Source organism: Sus scrofa, chromosome 14 (genome assembly GCF_054392235.1).
Source record: "Sus scrofa isolate SSC_HxYL_T2T_F1_AM1 chromosome 14, Sscrofa_HxYL_maternal_Yorkshire_Landrace_v2.0, whole genome shotgun sequence".
NCBI classification, from domain to species: domain Eukaryota; kingdom Metazoa; phylum Chordata; class Mammalia; order Artiodactyla; family Suidae; genus Sus; species Sus scrofa.
Genome location: NC_139396.1, coordinates 31,009,260 through 31,021,675, shown reverse-complemented (window position 1 = coordinate 31,021,675; position 12,416 = coordinate 31,009,260). Strand labels below are relative to the sequence as shown.

Below are 12,416 nucleotides of genomic sequence, written 5' to 3'. Positions count from 1 at the left end.
ACAAGTTTTAATATCTGTTAAGATAAATGCCTCCTTAAATTTTTTTTTTAACAAAACCTTCTGGCTCTTATAGTACTATTGTCTTTTTAAGTGGACAAACATAGAAATTGTTGACATAGGTGGATTAAAATTCTGTTACAGCTGCATTAAATTTTAAATCTGAACATCATTTGACATCTTGCAAACAATTGGCAAAAAATACTGCAAATGGGCATGTTAGAGCTCTGCATTTATTGGACTCTGTAGCAATTCTTTTATATCACTTGGTGGAGCTTGAAGTGATTCCTTTTCAAGGCAGCCACATTGGATCTAATGAGCTTGCTTTAGGATCTGTTATTGGAAAAGAAATGTTTGCAAAAGTGAGCCATATGCTGAATATAAATGGAATTGAGAGTGTGTGTGTGTGTGCGTGCGCACGCACATAATCCACATTATACAAACCCTCTTTTGTCATCATGGTGTATGAAGGAGATTCTGCTATTGCAGACCTAGAAACCAAGGCACCATTCTGGTGCCCACATGGATCACAGAGTATGGCAGAGACTGGGTGGTCAGAATCAGAGGCTCCTGGGGCTCAGCTTTTCTTTGGGTTCTAATTCTGTGCCTTGATAGAGAGGGGAGAGGTCCTCCTGCCCACTTATCACCCACACATTTCATTGAAGCTAAAACCAAGGCTAGAAGAGTAGATTGGCTTGGAACTATGAATAAGATCCATTCTCAGTGTTTAACCCTGTACCCTCTCCCATTAGAATAGTGAATTAGCCAAATTTCTTCTTCATTCACATCTTCAAGTATTACATGGGATTCTTGCAGGATTTTACCCTCCTTTCCAAGTTTGTCTTTTGATTCATATTGTGGAAAGACATATATTTGGATGCTTCCAAATGCACAGTCCTTTAAATCAGGCCTACTTGAGAATAAGCATGTTTTAAATAGAGCTCTTTTCTTGAAGTCTTTAGTTTGTAGTTCAGCTGTAAAAGACATCATATTGGAGGTATGCTGTATGACTGCTATATATATGCAATGGTGTGAAAAGAGCCCCAAATCTATCATTATAGGGAGAGGGGGTGACATGATACAGCGTATCAGAACATTGGACCTTCAATTCACCTTATACTTGGTCTTTGAATCATAGCTCACCCTTATGTCCTCATTTCCAGATTTACTTTGTGAAGCATCTGGGCCACTGATGATATGAAGCAGAAGTGAGCACTCTTAGTCGTCATCATGGGCTTTGCCATTACGTTCTAGTAATTCTTTTTTCTTTTTTAACTTTTAAAAAATGAAAGCATATTTGACGTGCAATGTTGTGCCAATTTCTGCAAAGTGACTCAGTCATACACACACACACAAACACACATACAAATACACATTCTTTTCTTTCTCTTTTTTTGGTGTTTTTGTCTTTTTAGGGTCGCACCCACGGCATATAGAAGTTCCCAGGCTAGGGGTTTAATCGGAGCTGTTGCTGCCAGCCTACGCCACAGCCACAGCCAATGCCAGATCCGAGCCTCATCTGCAACCTACACCATAGCTCATGGCAATGCCGGATCCTTAACCCATGGAGCAAGGCCAGGGATCGAGCCTGCAACCTCATGGTTCCTAGTCAGATTCGTTTCCGCTCTGCCACAACGGGAACTCCACATTCTTTTTTTATATTATCTTCTATCATGGTCCATCACAGGAGATTGGATATAGTTCCCTGTGTTGTACAGCAGGACCTCATTGCTTATCCATTCTAAATATTAATAGTTTGCATCTACTAACCCCAAATTCCAAACCCGTCCCACTCTCTCTCTCCTCCCCTTTGGCAACTACCAGTCTGTTCTCTGTGAGTCTGATTCTGTTCTGTAGATGGGTCCATTTGTGCCATATTTTAGACTCCACATATAAGTGTTATGTGGTATTTGTTTTTCTTTTTCTGACTTACTTCACTTAGTATGATAATCTCCAGCTGCATCCATGCTGCTGCAGATGACACAATTTCATTCTTTTTTATGGCTGAGTAGTATTCCACTGCATATATATATATATATATATATATATATACATTCCAGAAATTCTTTTACCAAGTCATGTGACTTGGAGAGTTCAGCATTCTGGAGATTTTGCTAAAATGAGTCCCTGAACCTTGACCCTATACTATAAAACTCTATATCTAACAGTTTTACCCTTGTGAACTCAAGTTTACTCCTTTCTTGAGCCAGCTGAACCTCAAAGAAGGAAATTATCTTCTTCTATGATGAAACTTGGTGGAGTATCTGACTTTAAGAGGCGGGGCACTATGTTGCGTAAATTGCCTTTATTTTTCTTGGAAATCACAACGCTCAGCTTTTGGCTTCCTTGAAATAATTTTAATGTTAATATTGGTGGGTTTTTCTACACATTACATCAGAGGAGGCTGACTTGCAGCTTTATTTCCCAGGAGTTCTGAAAGCAGAGGGAGAGGGAGGGAATCTCTTGAATGTTAATAAACTTTTACATTTAATGAGGAAGTGGCCCATAGAGATGGTGCTTGGAGAAGACGCCAACCCCCCAGATCAAACCTCTGGTGCCCTGAGAATTGCCAGGGAGGCACATGGCTTCCAGACAGGACTACTTTTTCCAGGTTACAAAAAAAAAAAAAAAAAAAGAGGTTTCTGTTTTTTAGTAGACCTGATCATTTTTTTGGATGTTGGTCTTAGACTCCCCTTGTTGCGCTTCTGCTTGTGGATTAAGAGCTATCACAATATCACCTCCTGCCAATGCCCTGCTAACTCTACTTGCTGTATCTTCTTAGCATCGTGTATAGCCTCCAACAGGGTGATGACCCTCTTCGTTATTTTATGTCTATCCCTCCCCCTGTACAGGGCAGGGACACTGTCACACTCAACTTCTTTTTGAATCTCTGGACTCTGGAACAATGCCTGGAACAAATTTGTCACTTCCTCCATCTATGCGTGCAGGTTGTATGTACTAAAGCAATTGACCTCCTACATCTGACCCTTTCTAAAAAAAGGATTGTGCATTTCCTTTCCAGTCATGTCATCGAGTCCCACTGTTGGATCTTCCAGCACGTCCTCCATCCTCCCGTTTTCCTCTTCAGTTTTTCCTGCTGTCAAACAGAAGAGTGCCTTTGCCCCTGTCATCAGGCCCCAAGGCTCCCCTTCGCCCGCCTGCTCCAGTGGCAATGGAAATGGATTCAGAGGTAAGCAAGGCGAGTGCTTTGGGAGTAAGCCTGGTACATGCGCCACAGGACCAGCAAAGTAAATCCTTCTGTGTCTCTAGCCATTTACTACAAGGGGATGCTTTGGTGTTTTCATCGTGGAACCAGCATGGTTTCTATAGCTGGGCTGGTTCTCTATCCAAGAGTAGGACGGGGGGAAACAGAGAAGTTGGACAACTCTGCAAGGATACAAATAGACTAGGGTAGAGCCATACGTACCCTCCAGTGGTGTTTGGGGGTCCCCAGACCTTGCTTTTCACAAGACCATGTCACTATTTCCCAGAAGGTGCCTGGCCACCACCACGGATGCCACATGGTGATTACTGCTTACTTAATCGGGCTGCCATCTGCAGTGTGTACCCAGACCTGTGGCACAAATGGATAGGATCCATCAGGAGCAACCAGCGAGTTCTGGGAGTTCTGGTTACATGCTTGTCAAATTGACAGCAGATGCCTGATCAGAGGTGGGGTAGGGAAGAGAGAAAAAAAGACATACTGCGTCTAAGAGCAAACATTAATATCACCCGTCAAACCCGTTTTTGAGCAGCATCCTAAAATATAATATGACATGACGTAACACAAATGTGATGAGTACATGAGAATCTAATCATCTCCTTGGGAATGGGAGGCAGCTGATGGCAAAAGAGCAAATTGGAAACTGCTGAACGCTAGGGAGCCTGGCGACCCCCGTTATTGTTAGGCTGCTCCTCGCGTCTTGACATGAAAACATTCACGACAAGCAGGGTTGGGTAAAACCAAAAAGGGCAGAGGTTTGGTTAAGCCCCCGTGGATCAAAGCCTCTGAGGTCAGCAGTGCCTTGGATGGGCTGTGCTGCCCCTGGGCTGGCATCAGCCTAGTGGCTTTATGACTGTGCAGAGGTTCTCCACCCTTTGGGGGGTACCTGCGAAGGTGCATTTGCCAGTTGTGACCCACACAGCCCTGGGCAGTCCATCCGCTTCCTGACACATTGTACCATTATAGCGATGGTACCTCCTCAATGTCTAGGGAATTGACAAACTGTGAAATGAGAGTTGAAAACCCAGCCCTCAGAAGAGAAAATTCGTTCGCTTCTAACGAGACAAAGCAGCTGGGTCTATATGCCACCCGGCATGTGAGTAGTTGGAAACATCTGTATATTCGAAGGAAAAAAAATACACACACACACATATATATATATATATGTTTGCTTTTCATCCAGATGTCTGATCCAGAGAGAAACAGGCTCATCCTGGAGTTAAGTGTCTCCACCTGCCCCATCTCTCATCAAAGACCAGTGGTTTCTAGCCTGCCATTAGGGGACATGCTCAGAGTGTCCCCCATGATGGCTTCACTGCCAACTAGGGAAGAAAAACACTTGCTGAATTTTTGCTGCATCTTTCCCTTCCCTACAACCTCTTCAGTGATGATGCCCAGCCCTTTCCAAGTTCTGTGGTTTTAGTCATGTCCCTGAAGCCAGGGGGTGGGGGGACCCAGGTCTCACTGGGGAAATGCAATGTGAGAGGCCCGAGAAAGGGTATGGGGGGTGCAGGTGCAGGAGGAGGACAGGAGGCGCGGCCCTTTGCTCACTCCAGGCAACTCTTACAAATATCTGCAGCTTTATTTGGAGAAAGAAAAATGTCCCCGGATGGCCCCTTGCCACCGCCCCCCCCCCGCCCCCACCACATGCACTGAGTTGGGAGAGTAGAGCTGGTTGACACAGATCTTCCAGGTCTGTGCCATCCAAGGAAACCCACTGGTAAGGCCTGCCCTGCTCTCGGCCCTTAGGGAGGCCAGGACAAAACTTTTACTGGCCAGGAATCCCCACTCTACCAGTGGCTGTGTGCCTCACCAGGCCCCCTGTGATGTCACCCAGTCAGAGTGGAGCTGTCCCCGAGAGCTGGAAGGGTCTGTGTGGTCACGTCGAGGTTTCCTTGTAGGGACAGCAGCAGCCGGCACAGCCAGCAGTCCCTCTCCAGAGTCCTCAGCCATGCGAGCTTGTCACCACCGGTGACAGAGTGGCTGAGTGGCACATTCCTAAGTGTGTCTGCAGGCGTGATGATTGGGCAGGTTACACACACGCACAGGCCCTGGGCTCTAGTCCATTTCTGTAGAATCACTGAGAAGTCCTGGGCCTCTGTGGGGTCCTACAAGTCCCCTCAAATTTCCCTTGTGAGTTGAACCTTAAGAAAGAGGAGGAGAATGGTGTGTGGGTGGGGCTGGAGGAGGAGAAGGAGAACACTTCAGTTAGGAACTGGAGACTAAAAAACTTACAAAGAACTATGAAAATATAAGGAAGTGCATGGAGGAACATGGAAGAATTCCAAGGAGAACCTCAAAGCGTAGCAGCCGTGGGAAGAACACGCGACTTGACTTCAGCAGAAGCTGTTGGAGCGGGAGCTCAGCTCCTTGCAGGCCATGTGCATTCATCCCGTCTTTATCATCCAAGAGCCTCAGTTTTCTTGCCTGTTAACCAGGAGAACCGACAGCTCTCTCCCAAGGTGGTCGGGAAGTAATGTGTGCGAAGAACTAGGAAAGGTAAGGAAAGGGCCTCTCCAACAGCCCGGCAGAGAGAGGCTGGGACTGAGCAAGGATGCTTTCCAGAAGCTTTCACTCCTATTCTTCCTCATTTTCGACCAGGTGACTAGCAGTTCAAGGTCTAACATGACCAGGAGTCCCATCCGTGCAGAGAGGGAGCCAACCAAGCTGACCTTGAAGGCACCACCCACAGTCACTGCATGAGGGGGGTCCTGGGATTGGGGAGCGGGGCTGAGAGGCTCCATCTCTTGAGGGACAGACTGCGGGAGAGGGAAAATGTGCTCTGAGGTGTAGGGTGATCCAGGCTGCGAGGGAGGTTCTTCTCCACACTTGCTGTAAGATGTGATGAGCTTAATCACCTGCAGAGAGTCTGTGCCGCAGTGCTCCGAGACTCGCAAACCCTTAGTGGAGGCCATGTGCGAGATGCTGAACAGGTGCTTTACACGAATTCTCGTTTTCCAGCCTCACACGGGACCCGGAGGGGCAGGTGATACTGTTATCACTGTTGTTAGTTAAGGAGCTTACCTGGAGCCACGCAGCCAGTGACTGATGACTTCAACTCAGACATTTTGACCCAGAGCCTGAGCTCCGGTGGCCTGTTCTCTCTCAGGAGACAGAAATCGTGTAGTTCCTCTCCTCTCTGTTTGCGGGTACCTACTTTCCACCTGGACTGAGGCAGGATTATTACATTCCCACGAAATGTCTAGGGTAAAAAAAAAAATATCAAAGTGCAGTGAAGCATTCTCCCCGCTCCCTCTGTGAAAATGCTTGCATTTTCTCCAATTAACTTGGCTTTCTGTTTGTTGGCTCTGGTTTCCACAATTAAAAAGCAAGGGTCAGAGTCCCTGTTGTGGCTCAGTGGGTTAAGAACCTGATGAGTATCCATGAGGATGTGGGTTTAATCCCTGGCCTCGCTCAGTGGGTTAAGGATCCAGTGTTGCCGTGAGCTGTGGTGTAGGCTGCAGATGTAGCTTGGATCCTGCGTTGCTGGGGCTGTGGTATAGGCTGGTTGCTCTGATTCGACCCCTAGCCTGGAACTTACATATGCCCTGGGTGCGGCCCTAAAAAAAAGGAAAAAAAAAAAAAAAAAAAAGCCAGGGTCACCACGGAGCAGAGTGCAGCCTACCTAGTGCTTGATGTAAGACCAGGAAGAAGGAAAACCTGTGAAATCTGTTCTCAGGCACGAGGTGGATCTTGTCCTTGGAGAGGCTCTGCCCTTTTAATAAGCTCCCTGGATAACTCTCTGAGGACGCAGAAGAAGGAAGGGGCTGATGAGTTTTAAGTGTAATAGACAAGTTAAAGTTGGAAACGTGAGCGGGATCCTACTGCTGGGGAGCTACAGGAACCGCTTTCATTTTCCCACCTTCCACCTCATTTATCAGGCATTCACAGTTGATGACTAGAGATTGTCGAGATAATATTATGCACTAGGTGCCGGATTCATTTTCCAGCTCCCTCCAGGAGAAAAAAAAAAAAAAAGAATAAAATAAACCTCCTACACTCTGGGATAATTACCAGGGTTGCTCTATCTCCAAATCATTGGGGAGTGTCCAGAATTGAACTGCCTTTATTGAAAAGTTACATCGATTCAATATACAGTAATACAGGCAAAAATAATTAAGGCTTCACTAGCTGTGTAAGACCTTAATCCAGATCTCACAAACATTCAATAAAGCCTGGATGGGCAGGGAAATAGACAGCTGACAATTCTGCGGAAGAACACTAGCTGGCAAGGAGAGAAGGGGACGAGGAAGGGAAGTGGGGGGGAGGGGAGGGAGGGAGAAGGAGGTGTCAGAAGAAGCAGGAAGAATTCTGGCCACTTGCTTATAAGCTTAGTGAGCACCATTCAGCAAAATGCTTCTATGATATTTGATAAGCCCTAGGCAGGGCTTAGACAATAAGACTCAAAGGATCAAATTGTAGATAGGGTTTGATGTTCCAATACAAGGAAACTAGTCTGCCAGTTTCCAAGCAGGTGAAAATTTGATGGGTTCATCACTTTGAAAGCCAAGGTCAGAGGGGGTCTGTTTTTTTTTGTTTGTTTGTTTGTTTTTGTCTTTTTAGCTATTTCTTGGGCCGCTCCCACAGCATATGGAGGTTCCCAGGCTAGGGGTCGAATCAGAGCTGGAGCCACCGGCCTACGCCAGAGCCACAGCAACACGGGATCCGAGCCGCGTCTGCAACCTACACCACAGCTCACGGCAACGCCGGATCCTTAACCCACTGAGCAAGGGCAGGGACCGAACCCGCAACCTCATGGTTCCTAGTCGGATTCATTAACCACTGCGCCATGACGGGAACGCCAGAGGGGTCCGTTTTGCTGTGTGATTTTTCCATGTTGTACGGATGCTGCTTTATTTCCCATATTGAGGGGAAACTGTGGACCTGATGCCACTTGACAAGAGGGAGGGATGCTGGACACTGCACTTGGACAGAGGATGCAGAGTAGAGATTGGGGTGACTCCCGAATTAGGAACCAAATTAAGTTTTCTGTTCCAGTGGGTCAGCACGCACGAGGGAACAGGCATCACATATAGCAGTGAGCCCCAAAGGAAGGTGAGCTAGTCAGAAAAAAACTCATCACATTTAGCTGGAATGGATAGAAAGTCTGGTTTGTTATAAATGATGCCTACTAAGTAACTCAATAGGGCTTGGCACCTGGACTTTATTTCCCCCATCCAACTAAGTGATTTGAAACCATAGCATCCAGAAATTCTTTCAGTCTAATAATGAAAACTATATCACACATATATTACACTTTACATGCTTATGTCTATTATGTCATGTGTACAACCCCTTCATATAAAACAAAACAAAACACAATTCCAGGCCTCCCAAGTGAAACTTCAACCAGTTTTGTTTATATTTCAGTGATTCTATAAGGTGCCTCTCTCTGGCTGTCTGCTAGACCAAACCTGCAGAAAATGGGTTCCCCAATCGGCTGGGGGCCTCATCACCCTGGACCACAGCAGACTGTCAATCCCACCTCCTGCCCTCCTCCCCGGCTTCTAGACTTAAACACTCTCTGAGGCTCATTCCTGTGCTACTCTTTCCTTGCAGCCATGACCGGACTTGTCGTACCCCCGATGTAAAGACGAGGAAGAACTGCTTTCTAATAGCACAAAACTACTCACTCTGATGGACCAATAGTGAAGAAAGCACTACGAGCTCTTTGGGGAGAGTTGTGCCCCCAAATGAACATGATGGACAGATTTGGGTTTGCAACGAGCTGCCTCTTGCCTGGTCTCACGTTTCTCCTGTAGCTCTCTCTCATGGCAGCTACACAAACTGACCCTCTTGGGAACAAGGACAAAAGATGTCATTGACGTAGTCAGTGCTAAGAGCAGAAATGCAATTCTTTGTTATAAACATTATGAGAACCACCTTCCTATGTTTGTAAAATATTTAAGAAAAAAAAATTGGCAAACAATTCATGCTTAATATTTTGGATACTATTTGTTTTTCTTTGTAGGAAAAAAAAAAGTTGAAAGTTTCTATTTTCTATGAAGCCTTTCAGATACCAATTTAGTTTATGCAGAAAAAAAAAAATTGAGCAAAACAGGGTACCAGCATGAAAGACTTTCTTAAAACGAAACCTGAATTGAATGAGGAAATGTTGTTGTATGTGTGTTTGCTTATAGTTTAATCTCTTTAAAAAACAAACAAAAAAACAAACAAAAAAGGGAAAAATTTTAAAATGTTTTACAATTATTTAAATAAATAAACGTGTAACTTATTGTAAGTAGAGGTAGAAATTAAGACCTTTTTGGAGGAGAGAGGAATTTCTCTTCCTGATGTAAAATGAAAGTGATGCAAACATGTAGTAACAAGTTTAAAAGGTGTGTGATTATTACTGCAGTTACTTACTAGACTCTTATCTCCCATCCCCCTCTTTGGCCATCATTTTATTGATCCACAGGCAAGAACATGTACCTTATGTAGATTCCTTCAGAAAAACCCGACGCAGAAACAAAGATGCAAGTCCATGCACGTATACAAATACTGAAGTCCATTAATCCATTCCCAGCTCCATCTGCTTTCTAAATACTCTACATGTCCCTTTTGGTATTCACGCTTTGTGAATATATATATATATATATATATTTTTTTTTTAATTTATGTTGACTCTCAACCTTTTCCTCCTGAGCAGTACAGAGAATTCCCATGTTTCAGCACGTCCCCGGCTTTGCATCCAGGGAAAGACAGGTCTCCCCTTAAGGAGAGCCAAAGCCACTTGACTTTCCCAACCAAGTGGCCCCTGTGGAATTCTTCCTCGCCAGAGCCTCATGCCCCCTCCTCTTTGATTACCTGGTGGAGCCCAGAGATTTAAGCCCCACGGAACTTCAGAAACAGGATTTCAAGAAGGTGACTCTGTTTCTTGGACGCTTCAGCGTCAATCTCAGCATGGCCACATCCTTTCTTCCCTCTGTAGACTTCCCCTTTCATGGCATTTAACTCCCATGGGGAAAAATAAATGTATCTAACTTTTCCCATTTTCTAGGCAAGAATGTGATGGGGTGCGGAAGAGGCATGTGAAAAGGCCTAAATCTCTCTTCTGATGTCCAAAGAAATAGAAAGCTTTTTTTGCAGGGTCAGAGGGTAGGGGCATCTGTGTTCCAAGCATCAAGGTTCCCTGGGCCTGAGGTGGGTTCTGGGACTGGCTCACAGGGGAGAAACCTTGCAGGAACTGCTAACAGGGGCTAAGTCTTGAAAGCCCGTGTGATCCTGGAGATGTAGCCAGACTTATTTGGATTGCCAATAGGATGTCATTTTTTTTCCCTGCCAGGGTTCTCCTTGTTGACTCACCAGCACCACAGTAGAGTCTATACATAGACCTTAGTTTGGGGTTCTTGGTTGGGGTTCTAATTAGAAGCTGATGCAGCTCTCATGGAAAAACATCTTTAGTGCATCTGAGCCAGCTGGCGATGACTTCATAAATTCTCCCTTCTGTGTGCCCCCATTCCCTCAACCCCCAATGGTCCTAATTGCCTTTAATATATTCTAGAACTACCCAACACGACCCAAATATTATTTCTACGCACATGATAATCCAAGGGTTTGGAAACCTGACATGTTTCTAATTACTGCCAACAGTCCCTTGTAGTCAGGGCTGAAAACACCAAAAATACAGGGAAACACACACGAGAACGACATTCCCCAGTGAAAAATCTGATGGGAGAGGAAGAGTGTGTGGATGAGAAACATCACCATGCAAAAGTGAAGGCAGAATGAAATCAAGCATGTTTCGACCTGGATTTGAGCCAACCCAACATAAGGAAATGTTTTTTTAAGTAGCATTGCTTTTAGAATCTGTGAATTTTGCTCTTGCATGAAGATGAGTGCAGTACTGTCTTCAAAATGATTGTAGAATTTCTTGGTAGCTTTACACCGAAAAATGTGTGTAACTAAATACCAGACATCCTTGACCATTCAGCTAGAACCTCAGCAGTGACAGATCTATTTAAGTGTACAAATGTGTGTAAGGATGATTTTTTTTTTAGTGTACTAATAAATTAAAAACAAAGCTACTCTGTCCTCTTTAGTCATTGCTATTGAATCATTCTGGTCCCAGGTTATTTTTGTGCCACTTGGAATACGAGTATTTCTATAGGTAACTACAAATTCTATCCTATCTTTGTAAAAGGAGCTGTGTTAAGATGTTTCATTTAAAGGGACAATTTACTTCATTATTTATCTCATTTTTTTTTGTTATAGCATCATATTTTCCCCCAGTTTTTCTTTGCACATTTCAATATGCATGGTTTAAAAACCATTACCTTTTGTACAGTAAGGTCTCATTTTCAAACTGTATAGTTTCATTTTATCGTTTTGCTTTGTCAGTTATATACAGTATAAAGTTGCTATGCACAGAGCTTTTTGTAAAGACAGCTTTTTTGTTTACTGTTTTTAATGGTCTTACTTATGAAAGAATATCTTGTTTGTAAAATGAATATGTCTACTTCAGTTTTAAACTTTAAATTATCCTAACAAAAAATAAAATTTTTGTACTGTAAAAATCATTGAAACGTGGCCCCCCCTTTTTTTTTGAAGTGGAGAAAGTTGAGTTTGGGATTTATTCTTAAATTTGGGTATGTTCTCAGAGCTGTTGGTCCCTGAACTCTGGCTGAGGAAACCTTCCTACAGCTTTTGCTTACACGGAAACTATTCTAAAGCGCTCACTCTAGGAGGAAAGAATATGTATGATGTCAGGCTATATTTATGTGTGTATTTATCTATGTATCCATCTAGTCAGATCCCTCCATGAAAACCCAAATGATCCCACTCCCAATTCTGGCTGTCTGGAAGTGATAGGGTAGGTGGACAGTCTTGGAGGCTGGACATAGACGTGATGCTTATTTTTAGATGGCAAGAAGAGACCAATGGAATTCCTATTGTGGCTTAGCGGTAGGGAGCCAGACTAAGATCTATGAGGATGTGGGTTCAACCCCTGATCCTGCTCAGTGGGTTAAGGGTCTGGCATTGCCGTGAGCTGTAGTGTAGGTTGCAGATGCAGTTCAGATCCTTCTTGCTGTGGCTGTGATGCAGGCCAGCAGCTACAGCTCCAATTTGACCCCTAGCCTGGGAACCTCCATATGCCACGGGTGCAGCCCTAAAAAAAAAAGAAAACAAAAAAGAACAAGACACATGCCTCTGGGAGGAAATAATTCATAGACAAGAGCTCATACAGGAAGACAAA

At 44.4% G+C, this 12,416-nt stretch overlaps 1 protein-coding gene across 4 annotated transcripts in view; it reads left to right on the top strand.

The window, feature by feature from the left end:
* The window catches only part of EBF2 (EBF transcription factor 2), a 207,922-nt gene extending 196,183 nt beyond the window's left edge, over positions 1 to 11,739 (top strand). For 2 of the 4 annotated variants that reach the window (XM_001927186.8, XM_084997726.1), the window contains 2 exons: positions 3,020 to 3,187; positions 8,780 to 11,739. In XM_001927186.8, coding sequence (XP_001927221.3) covers positions 3,020 to 3,187; positions 8,780 to 8,811 — 200 coding nt within the window. In that variant the 3' untranslated portion in view covers positions 8,812 to 11,739. Of the gene's footprint in view, positions 1 to 3,019; positions 5,459 to 8,779 lie in introns of those variants that run through there. The other 2 variants (XM_084997724.1, XM_084997725.1) reach the window with 1 other exon arrangement.
* The last annotated feature ends 677 nt before the right edge of the window (positions 11,740 to 12,416 follow it).